We start from the raw sequence: 14751 nt of genomic DNA, 5'->3' as shown, positions 1-14751 counted from the left end.
GAGACTCATCCCACCATGTTTCTGTGATGGCCACTATGTCATATCTGTTCTGTTGTACCATGGCCTCCAGCTCCTCTTGCTTGTTGCTCATACTGCGTGCATTAGCGTAGATGCACTTGAGCTGAATTGTCAAATCCACTCCTACCCTCAGCGTGCCACCCCTAGGTTTGTCTGTAATGGGCCTGGCAATTCCCCCTTCCCCCTTCGAACCTAGTTTAAAGCCCTCTCAATGAGTCTTGCCAGTTTATGAGTGAGAATCCTTACCCCCCTATGAGACAGGTGAACTCCATCTCACACTTTTTCAGAAATACATAATTCTAAAAGGTGGATGTTTATTTTTTAAAGGATGTTCTGCTGCTGGGTGCTGTTGGGGCCTATGACTGGAGTGGAACAGTAGTTCAGGAGTCTTCAGACAGGGTGACCACCTTTCCAAGCCATGTGTTTGAGAAAATTCTACAGGACAGAAATCATAGTTCCTATCTAGGTAAGGGGCTGAAATACAAATCTGTAAATCCAACTTTTATTAAGATATTTAAAAACTTGTGAAAATCTGCTCTAGCCAGACTCCTGTTACAAATTGATTTGAGAATATGAAAAGAATTTTGCATCCAAAAAGATTTTATTTACTGGGCAACAGTTCATTGAATGAAATCTTTATTGTGTTTCTAAAATTGTCCTCGTATCAATGTGGTAAGCTGAAAAAAATCAGGCTTCGTCATAGAGACATAAGCAATCATGGGATTTGAAAAAGCTGTTTAGTGTATCATACTGATCATTATGGGTACCTTCTGTTTTAATATTTGTATGTACTTTCCCAGTTACATGACGATAAGCAGTTGATTGACTTGCTATCCTTTCATCTGTGCTTGCTCTTTTCTTGGCCTTTTCCAGTTCAGTTTATAGTTTTAAGAACATTGCTGCAGTTTAATAGAGGTCTTATTTATAACCCCCATATATTTTCTGACACATGTTTTTGTGACCTTATAAAGCCACACAGTTTGTCTTCTCAGTTCACTGAAATGTTTTCTGCAAACCTACAACATGCCTGTTCTGACAGCTCATCCTTGAATAATGCTACTGCATTAAGCACCTATGACTTTCTTATCCTTGAAGTTATTTAATGAGATACTATTTTTGCAGCTACTGTGCTCTTTTCCCTATGGCTTAGCATTACTTGCACCCAACCCAATGAATAAATCTAAAACTAACCTAATGACCAGTAGCTCTTTTGCATATGTGATCTCTTCAGACTTTCTATTCTTCCCTTTTCTACAGTAATTCTTAAAAGGTCATGTCATTTCATTTCAGCACCTCTCAACAAGGCACTTTCTAGAGTATTGGCCTTCGTCTTTTTGGTGCAAACAATGTTGTTGCTTTTTCTGTCGCTTCATTTCCTTTCCACCTCCTTCTGTCCCCAACTAAGAGCTCTCCGTACCACCTCTCTCTCACCAGCTCACCAGGCCAAACTGAAGGCCTGCTAGCACATCACAGCTTGCTAGATTGGCCCCTGTTCTGCACTGCACCCTCTCACTTCAAATAGCTGTATGGTGTATTAATTAGGAATGTGTGGCCTTAACTTGCAGAATAAAAACTTGTTTTGCTGTTCCTTTTTGAGCTTCTAGTCTTCAATGATGTTCTTTCAATAGAAAAACAGTGACTGAACACTATTCCGAACTAGACTGGTATATGTAATGAGTGAGGTATAATCCTTTTAGACTGTGCTCCTCACATTGTCCTGCAGCTTGCTGAAGACCTGCATATTCTGTCCAGTTGCTGGGGTTCAGTTATTCAGTTTAAACTATAGTCTTTATAAAGGATGATTTTGTTTTCTTCTGTTCAAATAAATTTGCTATAATTAAACCACAGAAATGTAAAATATGTGGTAATGCTAGTTATTTGCAGGTATTAAAAGATATCTCCTGAAAGCAAATAATGTTAGAATAATGGGAATGAAGATTAAAATGTTCAAAGAAGTTCAATCAACCTAAGCCCTTCAGCTGACAAGCTATTAATATAGCCTGTCATATTCAGCCAATACACTGGGCTGTGGTCTGGTGAGCTGTGGGAAAATGCACTGCAAGCTTTGGAGAAGCTAGGTGTTCCCTCCCAGTTTGAAGGCTGGCCCAAATATTGATCTCATGTTTCTCTTTATTTCTTCATTCCAAGAATACTCTTTGCACTCTTTTTCCTATCTCCATCACAACCATGACATTTTTGTGGTCTAAGTTTTACTAAATAGGCTAAACTATTGCCCATGCTATTCTGCAAACCTGCTTCAACTTGATCTGTGTGTCATTGTTCTCTCCAGAAGACTATTGCAAATTTTATGCATATGTGACAACTTAATTTCCTGTCTGGAAGCATCATTCTTTGTGACTAATGTACCAGATTGACTCATCCTGTGTGCCCTTATGAATAACCAACTGACAACTAGTAATTAGTGGTCTCTCACACATGTTGAATGTTGGCTTCTCTCCCCAGGTTATTCTGTTGCTGTTCTCTCAACTCAGAGCTCCATCTATTTTGTTGCTGGTGCACCAAGATCCAACTACACTGGCAGAGTAGTGGTTTATGATGTTGACAGTGATGGTGATATCGCAATTGTGCAGTCCCAGAGAGGCGAGCAGGCATGTATATTTTGGTCATGAAAGCAGATTTTGCAGGCATCCATTTATTCACACAGCACTAAATTGCAATGCATTTGTTCTGAAAATTCCTTTTTCTTTCAGTGCATTTAGAATCCACTTGAACTTTTATCTGACACTAAAACTATTTCAAGGAGGTTAAAGGTAACTCTTAAACAGTATTTTAGGAAGTCATCCAATTAGTGATAAAAGATAATATACAAAGCTACTTAATGTATCATTCTGTCAACACTTCTAATTGTGAGAGACTCAGTGAGTCTCTACCCTGCCTGAGAAGCTGTGAAGTAGATGACATCAAAGGAAAGATATGGATGTTCATTCTCTTTTTCTTCATTTGGAAAAGAGAAGTGAGTTTCGGTGGTTTTGGTTTTGTTTGTAAGACAAATCTAAGGGTCAATCAGAGATTGGGTAGTTTCATATGCATGATTTAATATAAAAAACTATTCCTACCATAGCTTATTCTCTGCATTCTTATTGCCTAGTGGTAAAGCCATAGCAGCAGCTACTGGGCAGAAACAGTGAACACATGATAAGGATATGGTTCTCCCAACACCAGAGTATACTACATAGTAATTTCATTCCAATGGGCCCTGTCATTCATTACTATTGGACTATTTCTGGGTGTAAGTTTTCTGAGTGATGTGTTAAAACATTATGCTTTACAAAATCCACATACAAACATGACTCTCTTACTACTGATTTCAGATTGGCTCCTACTTTGGCAGTGTGGTGTGTTCAGTGGACGTTAACAGGGATTCTGTGACAGATGTGCTCCTTGTGGGTGCACCAATGTTTATGAATGACCTGAAGAAAGAAGAAGGCAGGGTATACATGTTTTCCATCACAAAGGTAAGAACAACACTGTAGCAAAGCTAGAATCAGCTTCCCACCTCTCCATCCATGATAAGTGCTGATATTTTAATTTGCATCTGGAGGGATTTACTGTTGTTCCCTGGACTACAGTTTTACCCATGAAAAAGCAGTCCAAACTGCAACAGTACCTAATTAGAGGCAGTGTCTGTTCTGTTAAGTCAAAGAGTGATCAGAGGAGCAATCACAGCCAACTGGTGCAGCAGACTCACTCAAACCAGCATTGCTTGGGGCTAACTTCTTTCAAAGCTGACTGGCCACATGCATACTAAAAAGCCTTTGGCCCTGGATCTTTTCAGGGCCTCTAAGTCACTGTTTAGTGTATCTTTTTCAAAGTGTTAGAAATACTGCAAGTGTTGTTTTTGTAATGAGAAACAGAGCATGTGCTTTCCCGGGATGTGGCATAAGGGCAGGGGTAAATGGTGCCAAGCCTGCCTGGTTGGAGGACTATGAATGGAGCCCTTCCCAGTGAAATCTCACCCATTCTGCTTTTCAGGAGCATCTGCAAACTTTCCCCGGAACTGATTATGCATGTAATCTGTGAATAAGCCAGCTGGAACAGATCAAAATTGAGCCAATAATCAAGTTAGTAGCTAAGCACTGTTAGTGACCAGGGGTCTGCTCTTCTAGGTGGCTCTCTGGTTCTTTTTTTGGCACTATACACGAATATAACAGAAGGTTGGCCATTTCTCTGAAAAACTTAGCTCCAGGCTTTTCTAATTAATTGTTTGCCAGATGATTTTGGCAAATCTGTTCAACACCTAACAGCATTCCCAAACCAATTCTAATAAATGCTCTAGTGACAGTTTTCTGCATTGTTTCATAGACTTTCACACTGGATGGTTGCCATTATTCATGTTGTCTCCTTTGTTCAGTGAAGCCATGTTATTTGTCTGATGGTTGACTGTGTTTTTTATTCAGACCTGTACTAGGTGTTTTCAGAATATCTGTATTAACAGTCCTGCAGCATCTGGCACTTTTGAACAGTTCTCAATCAATCACTGGATGTCTGTATATGCAAAGTAAATTAATACCTGTCATCCATCAGAGAAAAAAGAACATGGCCTTTTTACTAGGTAAATTGCAATAAGATAAATAGTCAGATCATTCTGGAACCACAGGAGACTGTACCCTAAGGCAGTTCACGGTAGATGGAGGTGCTGGAAGTGCTACTGCTGGCAGCTGACATTGGTCTTTCTGACTCTGGAGTGAGAAAAGAAATACAGAAGAGAAGAAAAATGAAGGATTTTTTTTCATGTTTTGAAAACTGAATAAATTGAAAGACTATCCTTACAACATTTAGTCTTTGTAAAATGTTAGGTTTAATATTATTTAAAAATTAAGAACAATAAAAGAATTAATTTTATTTTTTTTTAAAGAACCTGGATTTGTGCAACTTGTCCATGTTGCGCAAATAATACTTTTCTAGTCATTTTTATAAATAACTTGGCTGGTATTTCTAAAATTTTAAGCACAGCGTGATAGCTGAGGTTAAATAGAAGAACGATATTTGCCAGAGAGTTGAATTTAACCTAGTGTAAATGTGATTAAACTATAAAGATCTCCAGTCTTTCTTTCTTCATTGGCACTGGAGAGGTCAGGAGTTTAGCATTTGGACACATGTTTTTTGCATTAGTTTAGTTAGGAAATTCCATTTCTGTTTCAAAGAATTATGTCCAGTTACATAATTTCCATTCCCTCTGCATAAAAACTAGTAATCCAAAACTGGAAACTGTATTTTTCAATGTATTGTGAAACTTTCAGAACAGTCAGATGAGGACAGTGAGAGCAGTTAAGCTTCATACAAATGGTTATATTTGCTGTTAGTGCTTTGCATAGCATGCTTTATTTTCGCTGTGTAATGCTTGCCAAGACTCTGAGACATAATGCAAAGTGAATGGGCAACACAATGGGGAAGGAATTCAGGGTTGAGCAGTCTAAAGGGAATGTACTGGAAAACAAAAACAAAGAACAGCGCACATAGATACTGCTCCTATGTCTAATCTGGTGCAATGATAGCTGGTTTTTTTTGCTTTTTCTTCTTTTTCCTTTTTTAAAGGGAATTTTGGACCAACAAGAACTCTTGGAAGGTCCGCAGGGGTCAGAAAACGCTCGCTTTGGATCAGCAATCACAACACTTGCAGACATTGATTTGGATGGCTTTAATGATGTTGTAATAGGTTCACCACTGGAAAACCAAAACTCAGGAGCAATTTACATTTACAATGGATTTCAAAAAACTATACGTACCAAATATTCTCAGGTAATTAACTTTGTTGAATAATGCTGCACTCGGTGCATTTAGATCTTCTAGAAGAAAACAGAACAATTTCCCATCTTTTAATTGGCTACTGTTTCATCCTCTTAAAGGAGTACTGTTATTCTCGTGGGCTATTTCAAGTTTTGTGCCTCTCCTGACTTCAACTGTCAGGATGCCCTAGTTGATTTCTGTGGTGCTTACAACTGAAGCATATAGAGGAGAAGGACCTGCAAGATGCTCCATCTGAGTCTCTTACAATTTTTGGTGCCTCCATATGAAGTCTGATAATTTCCTATGTATTTTTTGGCACCCATTATTCAGGGTTTTAGGGGTAATGTACAGCAGTGAAGATCAGATAAATCCCAGCTCTGTAAATTATAAATATGTAGTATTAAAGGAAAACACTTTAAAGGGTCTTTGCATATACCATATGCTAATATAATGGTAATTGTAATGTCACTTTCCATGTAGACTTTCTGGTTGCAGAAAGTATTTGTTGGAAGTCCTATTAAGCTTCCTATTCTCTGAATAGTTCGATATGAGATGGAAAAAGTCTCTAGTAAGTACTAACTGGCATACGGCAGTGAGTTAGTTGATCTACTCCCATAACAGAAAAATCTGGTCCATTGTCTGCTCCAACAGGGGAGGAAAAAGTGCTTAAAAGCACCTGAGAAAGCATCCACAAAAGCTTTTTGTTTAAACAATCCATTGCATATAAATGGAATATCAGTGAAAATCCATTGCTTAAGCTGACAACTGCAGACTTAAGCATGCTTGTGGCAAACTCAGTAACCAAACTCTCTTTCCTAGAAAATTTTAGGATCAGATTCTGCTTTTGGACGACGGCTCCAATTCTTTGGAAGATCAGTAGATGGCCATAGAGACTTAGATGATGATGGCGTTACTGACGTATCAGTTGGTGCTGATGGAAATGTTGTTCTGCTATGGTTGGTAAACTCTTTTAGAATGGAAGCACTTAATGATTCAGACACAAGTTGAGCATTTAGTTAATTAAACAGTAAAACAAACAAACTCTTTCATTCCATGTGTTCAGAGCTAACACACTTATTGCCCCCTTTGCTGCTATCACAGCTAGCTGAAAAACAGCATTAGACTAAACCTCTTTTAAGCACGTATCATCAAACCATCAAAAGCCAAGGCAGCATGGGGGGCAGAGCCAAGACACGTGGTGGCAAGGCCAGTGGTGGGGGCTTGCAGAGGGCCAAGAGACATGCCTACCCACTGCTGCTTTGTAGGCATGTGGTCCAGAGGGAAGGGGCAGCTTCAGGGAATGGGGTTTGCTTGAGAGTATTTGTAACAGCAGGTTGTACTTCAGTAGCTGCAGTATAATTTTCATAGCTGAACCTAAAACAGGTGAAAACACTTCCTACACAACCTGCGTAACCTTTACTGGCTGGTAGGCTGATCTAGGGGAGAAGGTTGTCCTGCAGGGTAAGGACAGAGAGCAGTGAAAGAGTTGGCACCTATTTCTGGCATGACACCCATCTTCTCTGGCATGTGGCCTTTGCCAGAGCAATCTGTGTACTTTCACAAAATAAAGAAGAAAGGCTTCACAGAACTCAGATCTTCTGCCTCCCTAAGTACTGGGTATTTTCCACTACTTCCTTGAGGAGCTAAACTAAAATAGAGCTTGCTTTCCTATCAGTCGCCTGTCTTCTTGCCTGAGGCTCCCCATTGTAAGAAGAAAAACATCACTGAATTGCTACTTAGTTCGTAATGAAACAAGATGATTAAAAATGAATGGTCAGTTTGGACCTCTGACCCACAATAGGACTGCTGCTGGTGCTAATGGGAATTACATTAATAAAATTATGCTCTGTGGAGTGCCAGCATTTATTTAGATTTGATTAATGAAGATGCTCATTTTTTCTTTCACTCTAGCATTTGGTCTGATTAATGAGTTTCACTTTTGATTAAAGTGTTTGTTTTTACATGCAGGGTTCCTTTGAAACAGTTCTTCAAAATCTTGATTAATTACATGAAAGTTGTTTTTCTGAAAAATATGAATATTAATTAAAATTAAGAATTACCCTTCTTCACCTTCCTAGAGGAGCTCAGTAACTTCCCTAAAGGAGCAGAAGGTTACTTATTGGGAAAACAGGACAATGGCTTTGTTCTCTGTTATATTAAGGGAAGGATTAGAGCATTAGGATACAGACATTGATTATCCATTAATTTGACATTAGAAATGATTTATTGTAATTACTGAAAGCAACTGTATCAACAAATGCACTTATATGCAAAGAAAAATAACTTTACCAGGGCCATTAAAAAATGTTTACAATGCAAACCAAGAAAATCAATGCTACATGTACAGACAGTAATAGACAACAGCTTCTGTGTTACCTGGTGTTCTTGAAAACCACGTGTAACCTTTTAAAAATATTTTTCAGGTCACGAGGCATTGCAAATGTGTCCATAATTGCGTCATTTAAACCTGAGAAAATCAGTCTACTGAACAAGAACACAGAAATAACTGTCAAAATATGTTTTCAGGCTACATTTAGACCTACTAAGAGAAATAATCAAGTGGGTAAGAGTATTTCAATGACTTGTCTTACATTAATTTCTTCAGAAGTCCATTATTCAAATTAGAAGTGGAAATTCTAAAGATCTATTAGATTGAATGTCAACAAAAGCAAAATCAGCATAATACTTAAGTGTCTGAGAAGGTGATTTTAAGACTTACTTTCATCACTGGCTCCATAATCTTTGAAAAGTGAGAAATTAACAGTGTAAAGGAAAGCTGTATCCTTGCTGTTCAACAAATCTCAGAAAATGTCATCAGTGAGAAGCTGATTTTGTTTAATGTCTGGTTTCAACAGCAGACTGTGAACTTCTCTTTTCAGAAGAAAATGAACAAAAATATTCCATAGGCTCAGTACAGATGTCAGTGGGGAGGAGCTCTTCTTTTCAGAGGACAGGAGAACACCAAATATTTCTCAGACCAGCACTGGCCTCTCATTAAGCTATTCAGTTAAATGTACACATCATGGATAACACCAGTTGGACTACTCCAGGGCTATGTATAGTGCCTTTAGGAACTCATGACTGTGAGCTATAAAATAATGGTGAACTTCCACAGCGTATTAGTCATAATGCAAAGAGAAGACAACAGAAATTATTGTGTGATTGAAGAGAAGATGCAGATTCTGTATAGACTCCTCAGAGTTAAGGGATATGATTGCAAGGCCCCTTTATCTAGCGTAAGCCTGGCCCTGCTGACTGGCTTCCTGCCTGAGCTGCAGGCTCAGACATCTGCAGTGGAAACTGGATTGATTGCCATTTAATGTGCTCCCTATGGATGAGAATTTACGTCAGGAATTAAACCTGTTTCACTGCTTTGGAAAACACAAGAGAAAATTTTATTGTTTTGAGACTGCTCTGTGTTTAGCAAGCTATGAAAAAAGTAAAATATTTAGTGTGTTTTGGAAAGCCTGGTCACACTGTAATGCTGAGCATAGTAATGAGATCATGGGCAGTCATACTCAGCAAAAAAATGTACTGTTATTCTTCTTGTAGCTATAACATACAATGCAACATTGGATGCAGATCTCCAGTCCTCTAGAGTGACTTCTAGAGGATTGTTCAAAGAAAACAATGAAAGGTACATGCAGAGGGATCTTGTGGTACGTCATGAGGAGAATTGTGTTCATGACATCTTCAGTGTACAGGTAAGTGCAATTGCAAGCAATCTTACAGAACAAAAATGATCAGAAGAAAACACTGATGAATTTTACGTCTGTAAGATTAATTTCTTGCATAGTGTACTCAAGGATTTATGTTTCTCAAATGTCCCACAACTGAAAAATACTTAGTAAGATCCTGATTTCAAAGAAACTTATAACTGTCAACTTCAGCACAGCTTTTTAGGACAGAAGAGGCAGTTCTTAATTAGGTGATTCAGCTCTGACATAACACAGAGCCCACAGTCCAAAGTTTTAATAGATTCTAATTTCCCTCTGAGTACGTTCTTCTGTAAGAGCTAAGACATACATGAAAATGTTTTCTGTCAAACTAACATTTCAGGCAGACTTTTGGTGCATGCTAGCCCTAGGTATACACCTAGGGAAAAAAAAAAAAAAGAAATAATCTATCTCTAGAACCAAAGACCAAAACCAGCCCTTAGAGTTGCCTTAAGCCCCCTGCATGATGCTAAGTCAGATAGAGGACTTTGATTCCTGCTCTGCATTCACTGCAGACATCTTTGACTTGTTGGTCTTGTTGATCGCATTTAATGCCATTGTGGAGCCATGAGAAGCCATGAGCCATAGAGCTACGAGAGTATTCATCCAGTACTAAGAAACAGACGAGACATGAGGTATAGTGTGCTTTAGTGTTGTCACTCAGGCCTGGCTTCTCTCTGTGATGGTAAGGCAAAGTAGAGTAGGAATTTGACTTCTGCAGCCAAGTGAGAATGGAAGTCACCTGATGGTGGCTTTTGAGGACCAGCTTCTGCAGCTGCTGAGAATCTGCATGTATGTTCCTTAGCCCTAGAAATTACTGTGATGAATAAGTCTCCGGGAATCCTAGGAAGATTAGTTTTATCATTGAAATGGTACTGAAAGCTGTTTAGCAAGAGAAGCCCACAGTAGGCAATCTCACAGAATTATTTTGGTCAAGAAATGAAGCTTTGCACTGTTACTTCTTGTTTAGAGCAAGTATGATTTTACTATGTATTCTCACTTTACAAAAGAATCACCAATTTTACCCTGTTTGCTGTGCTGACATCTGACAGCTATCATCTGAACCATATGTTTTACAGGAACCTTCTGATGCAGTGAATTCCCTTAGTTTGCGCATTGACATTGGCCTTGCAAATGTCAATGCACAAACTGGCACCGGCCCCGTCCTTGATATATGTTCTCCTGCATCTGTGGCCTATAGCGTAAGTATGTAGACTGACTATCGAAAAATGCATGGCTATACACGCAACCATAATGTGTGGCCCCCACAAACACCAAAGAGGTACACGCAAGTGAAAACTGGTCTAGTTAAGTCACTGGGCTCAAAGGAGACACCTGGGTGGGTGTTCCCTGGTTCCTTTTATACCTTTGTCTGTATTGCATGGTCTTGCTCACACAGACACACATATCAGCCACTGTGGCATAACAGGCATGTTGGTTGAGCCATGTCACTACTGATGTGAACTTCTAGTTGATGGCAAAGATGAACTATTTTAGGTTATTTTAGCCTACAGTAAAAGAGTACATAAAAGAGAGATGGAACCCCTTTGGTTACATCACATTTGTTGTGGGCTAACAATAACCTGCCTACACCATTCGTATGGATCAGTTGACATGTAGTAATATGTTACTGTTAACTTCTTCATGTGTCAAGAGTTTTTAGTGCCCTTAAGAGGGATTTTCTTATCTGCAAATCAACAGTGTGCTTCATCTCAAAGGTGTTTACACTCTACTGTCTGTCAGTAATTTTAAAGTTGGTCACTGTCATTCAGGAAATGTTTTTGGTTTTTCTTAGATTCCTTTTATTAAAGACTGTGGTGAAGATGAACTTTGTTTCTGTGATCTTGTTCTGAATGTTCAGCAGAAGGCAGATGATGGGTAAGAGCTGAATCAGTGCAGGTTTTGGGGGTGGGTTTTAAGTTTTCACCAGTTGTTTGGTCTGTAGGTTTTGGATTAATTTCCAGATGAGAATGCCTTCGTAGTTCAACATCTGCTTAGAAATAGCAGGGATAAAAAAAAGAAATAGGATTTCTGTCTAAGTAACTAATCAAGGAAAAAAATGTCTGATAGGAACACAGATATAGGACTCTTGTCAGCTTAGACAAACCCAAATTTTGGTACCTTAAGGACTGAGGACACAGTGAGCATTCAGAAGAATTGTGTCTGGCTGGCTGGTGTTGGGAAAGGGTGCACACAGGAGAGCAGCAGTGTCTGCAAAAGCCCTCTCAGTGCCTCCCGCAGGGGGCAGTGATCCTGCAGCAGGCTGTGCTGCCGGGGAGCTGAGGTCAGCCATTCAGGCAGCACACAGTCCAAGTCCGTAGGCATAGGCATATGCATAGATGTACAGCACACAGAGAGACAGGGCTGCCTCTTCCTGGAGCCGCCATCCAAGTCCACCACCCGCTCTCTGCCCACCTTCCAACCAGAGCAGAGCCCTTGAAAGTGAGCAAAGTCACTTTGACCATCATAATCAAGGTCCTGCACTTCAAGAAGACACTAATTCCATTTGGTTTTAAGAAACACCATCACAGAGTTTATTATGTCAAAGGATTTAGAAAGCAGAGAGTTTAAGTGTGTAGAAAGTAGGAAATGTCTTGCTGTGCTTGTTATTTGTTGTTGGCTACAGGCAACACATTTTCATGATCCACAGCTGTTCTAGTACCTCTGTTTACAACAATGAACTTTATTTTCCAGCAGCAAACAGCAGTTTGTTGTCAGCAGCAAAAACAGAAGACTAACATTCAATGTGAAATTGAGAAATAAAAAGGAAAATGCATATAACACAAGAATCCAGGCCACATTTTCAGACAACTTGTTTTTCGCTTCATTGACTTTACTGGTACGTGATACCCAACTTCACTGTTTCTGTTGTTGACACTGATTTTTGAGCTTCTCAGAAATTTTTTTTTTTCTTTCTAGTAGTACCTATCCCAGGAAAGAATGTGTGTGCAAACCTCTCTCCCAATTTATTTTCTTGGATACCAAAATTATTCCCTTTAGCATATCAGTTTATTTAGGTCAAGGAGAGACACTGCCAACTCAGCATAAAAGTTGGCAACCTGTTGAGTTTGACTTCACCTCAGTATTTCAGTCATCTTTTCCTCACTTTAGGCCTTGGCACCCACATCTTCTGCTCGACTCCCAACAACATGCCTGAATGCAGTTGCTGTGCCACAGGGAATTTGTATTTGATAAATTTAACATGCAGCATCAATGATGTGGCCTTAAAAGCACAGACTTTGGATCTTGAAATAGTGTTACTGCCAAGGCCAGGTGTTCCAGCTAGACGGTGAATTAGAAGGAAATGTCTGCTATAGCAGAAGCTCTTCTTCTAATGAATTTTGTCTTAGAAAGGAAAAAGAAACATATTACACATACTATTTTGAGAAATGCAGTAAATCTGTAATCTCAACTGTTCCTCTCAATTAATGAAGGGTGAAATCTAGACTTCAGTGCTTGGCTTATGTGGTCAAGCTGCTGCTGGAGAAGAGTGTGATAATCCTAGGGGTGAAATCCAGAGCAATCCCTATACTGAAGAGAGAGGAGGGCTAGGAGCATTTCTCACTGCCCAAGAGCGACATTTACCTGAACAATGAACTGGTAGAAATAGCCCACACAGCGATGAGGGTGCCCCTCTAACTTCCCATCCTGTTGTGCAGCAAAACTGTTCATTCCACTTATGCCAAAAGACCACACTGGAGCTAGGATTTTCTTTTACTTTAAAAGCCCATTTGCTTATAAATATTTCAGCTGGCAAGTTAAGCTTTTGACCAAAAATGTGCCTACTTCAAAGCAGGAAGAAAAGCTTAAGCTGAAAATATATGGGTGTTGTGCTTTTGGGGTGTTTTTTGGTGTTTTTTTTGGGGGGTTGGGGTTTTTTTTTCTTTTAGTTTGGTTTGGTTTGATTTTTTTTTATAGTGTAATTCATGAATGGTAAATGTCTGGTAGGAATGCTTTTTAAAAGGCAGTATACTTTTAACTAATTCTTTTTAAACTGATGATAACTGGCTATGGTCTAAGAGTTTGTCTTTGATGTAGGATGATGACATGCTAAATATTCTGCAAAGTAATAAATAAAATCTTATGTCTTGTAGATTTTCCTCCAAAAAGCAGGATAGAGCTCCCTGCACACCAGCTTCTACAGTGAGAGTACTTAACTAGCTCTCAGGTCATGTAAATATGGCTGCAAAAGTTCAGTAAAAATGCTGTAAAAAAGCACTGTAGGAGTTAATGCTGGAAGTGATCTCTATTCTCTAGCATATATTTCTTTTTCCAAACCCAGCACAAAATTCTAACAAGATCATTACAGCTCACAATATACCGCATGGGACTGGTCATTGTCCCGCCTTTCTCCTGCCTCTCTCCTAGCCCTGCCTGTGCCTCACCCATCTGTTGCATCTCTAGGAATTACTGCCATAACACGTGTCTGTACTACTCCTTAGCGTAATACAGGTCCTGTTGAAGACACAGACTGGGATCTTCCTCTCTGCTTTATCAAAATCCGATATTAAGATGACTTTTCTGTCTGTTTCGTCTGCAGAGCGATGGGACTGAAGTTTCGTGTCAGACAGGAACAGCACAAAGCACAGTCACTTGCCAAATAAGCTATCCTGTTTTCAGAAGAGCACAACAGGTACAACTGGCATGTTTAAATAACCTTGAATGATACCAAAAAGCTTTTTTTGTTGTTCTTTTCCCCTAAATGTGCATTTACTGCTGGTGAAGATTTCTTAGATTTGGCAACAGTTAACTTCCCTTTGGGTTTCAGAGGCATTGAACAAAGCAAACTAAGGGCTAAACTTTGCAACCCTCTGCCAGATTAAAGGGAAAAAGGCTCTTGAAACACAATTGTCCCTACCCACAGCTTTCAAATGATTCTGTGGCTTTCTGATTCTCAGAGGGTAAGGGCTGGGGGCAGAAGCAGAGAGCATCATGCGAAGCCTTCTGGGAACTGAGCACAATTCCCATCTAACCCCTCTGGCTGCGTGAACCTGGAGTAGCTCCCTCTCCTGCTCTGTGAATCTCATCTCTCCAAGAAAGCAGCATTGCTTTGAGAGGGGAGGGGTGGCCCACACAGCCCTAGGATAGATCATATAGCCTTTTCCTCATATATACCATAAATCTTGGGATATCCATGGTTTTTATGGAACTTAATCTCTTATTCCTCAAGTGCAGAACAGAAGTAGGCTTCCAGCATTTAACACAATCAGCTGAAGCAATAATAAGCTTGCTAGAAAGAACAGAAACGTGACGTTCTGGGGCCGGGGGG

At 39.5% G+C, this 14751-nt stretch overlaps 1 protein-coding gene across 1 annotated transcript; it reads left to right on the top strand.

Annotated features, from left to right (window-relative positions):
• Window positions 1-345: 345 nt before the first annotated feature.
• On the top strand, window positions 346-14115 carry LOC104472420 (integrin alpha-2-like; the record flags this gene model as incomplete). The annotated part of the gene is made up of 11 exons (XM_010088103.1): window positions 346-484; window positions 2482-2627; window positions 3351-3494; window positions 5575-5778; window positions 6586-6722; window positions 8190-8329; window positions 9319-9470; window positions 10562-10684; window positions 11278-11360; window positions 12180-12321; window positions 14023-14115. Coding segments are annotated over 11 exons (1503 nt in total), but the record flags the coding sequence as incomplete, so codon positions are not given.
• Between the last annotated feature and the right edge of the window lie 636 nt (window positions 14116-14751).

Source organism: Pterocles gutturalis, unplaced genomic scaffold (genome assembly GCF_000699245.1).
Source record: "Pterocles gutturalis isolate BGI_N339 unplaced genomic scaffold, ASM69924v1 scaffold54041, whole genome shotgun sequence".
In the NCBI taxonomy this organism is placed as follows: Eukaryota; Metazoa; Chordata; class Aves; order Pterocliformes; family Pteroclidae; genus Pterocles; species Pterocles gutturalis.
This window is presented reverse-complemented; position numbering and strand designations above follow the sequence as displayed.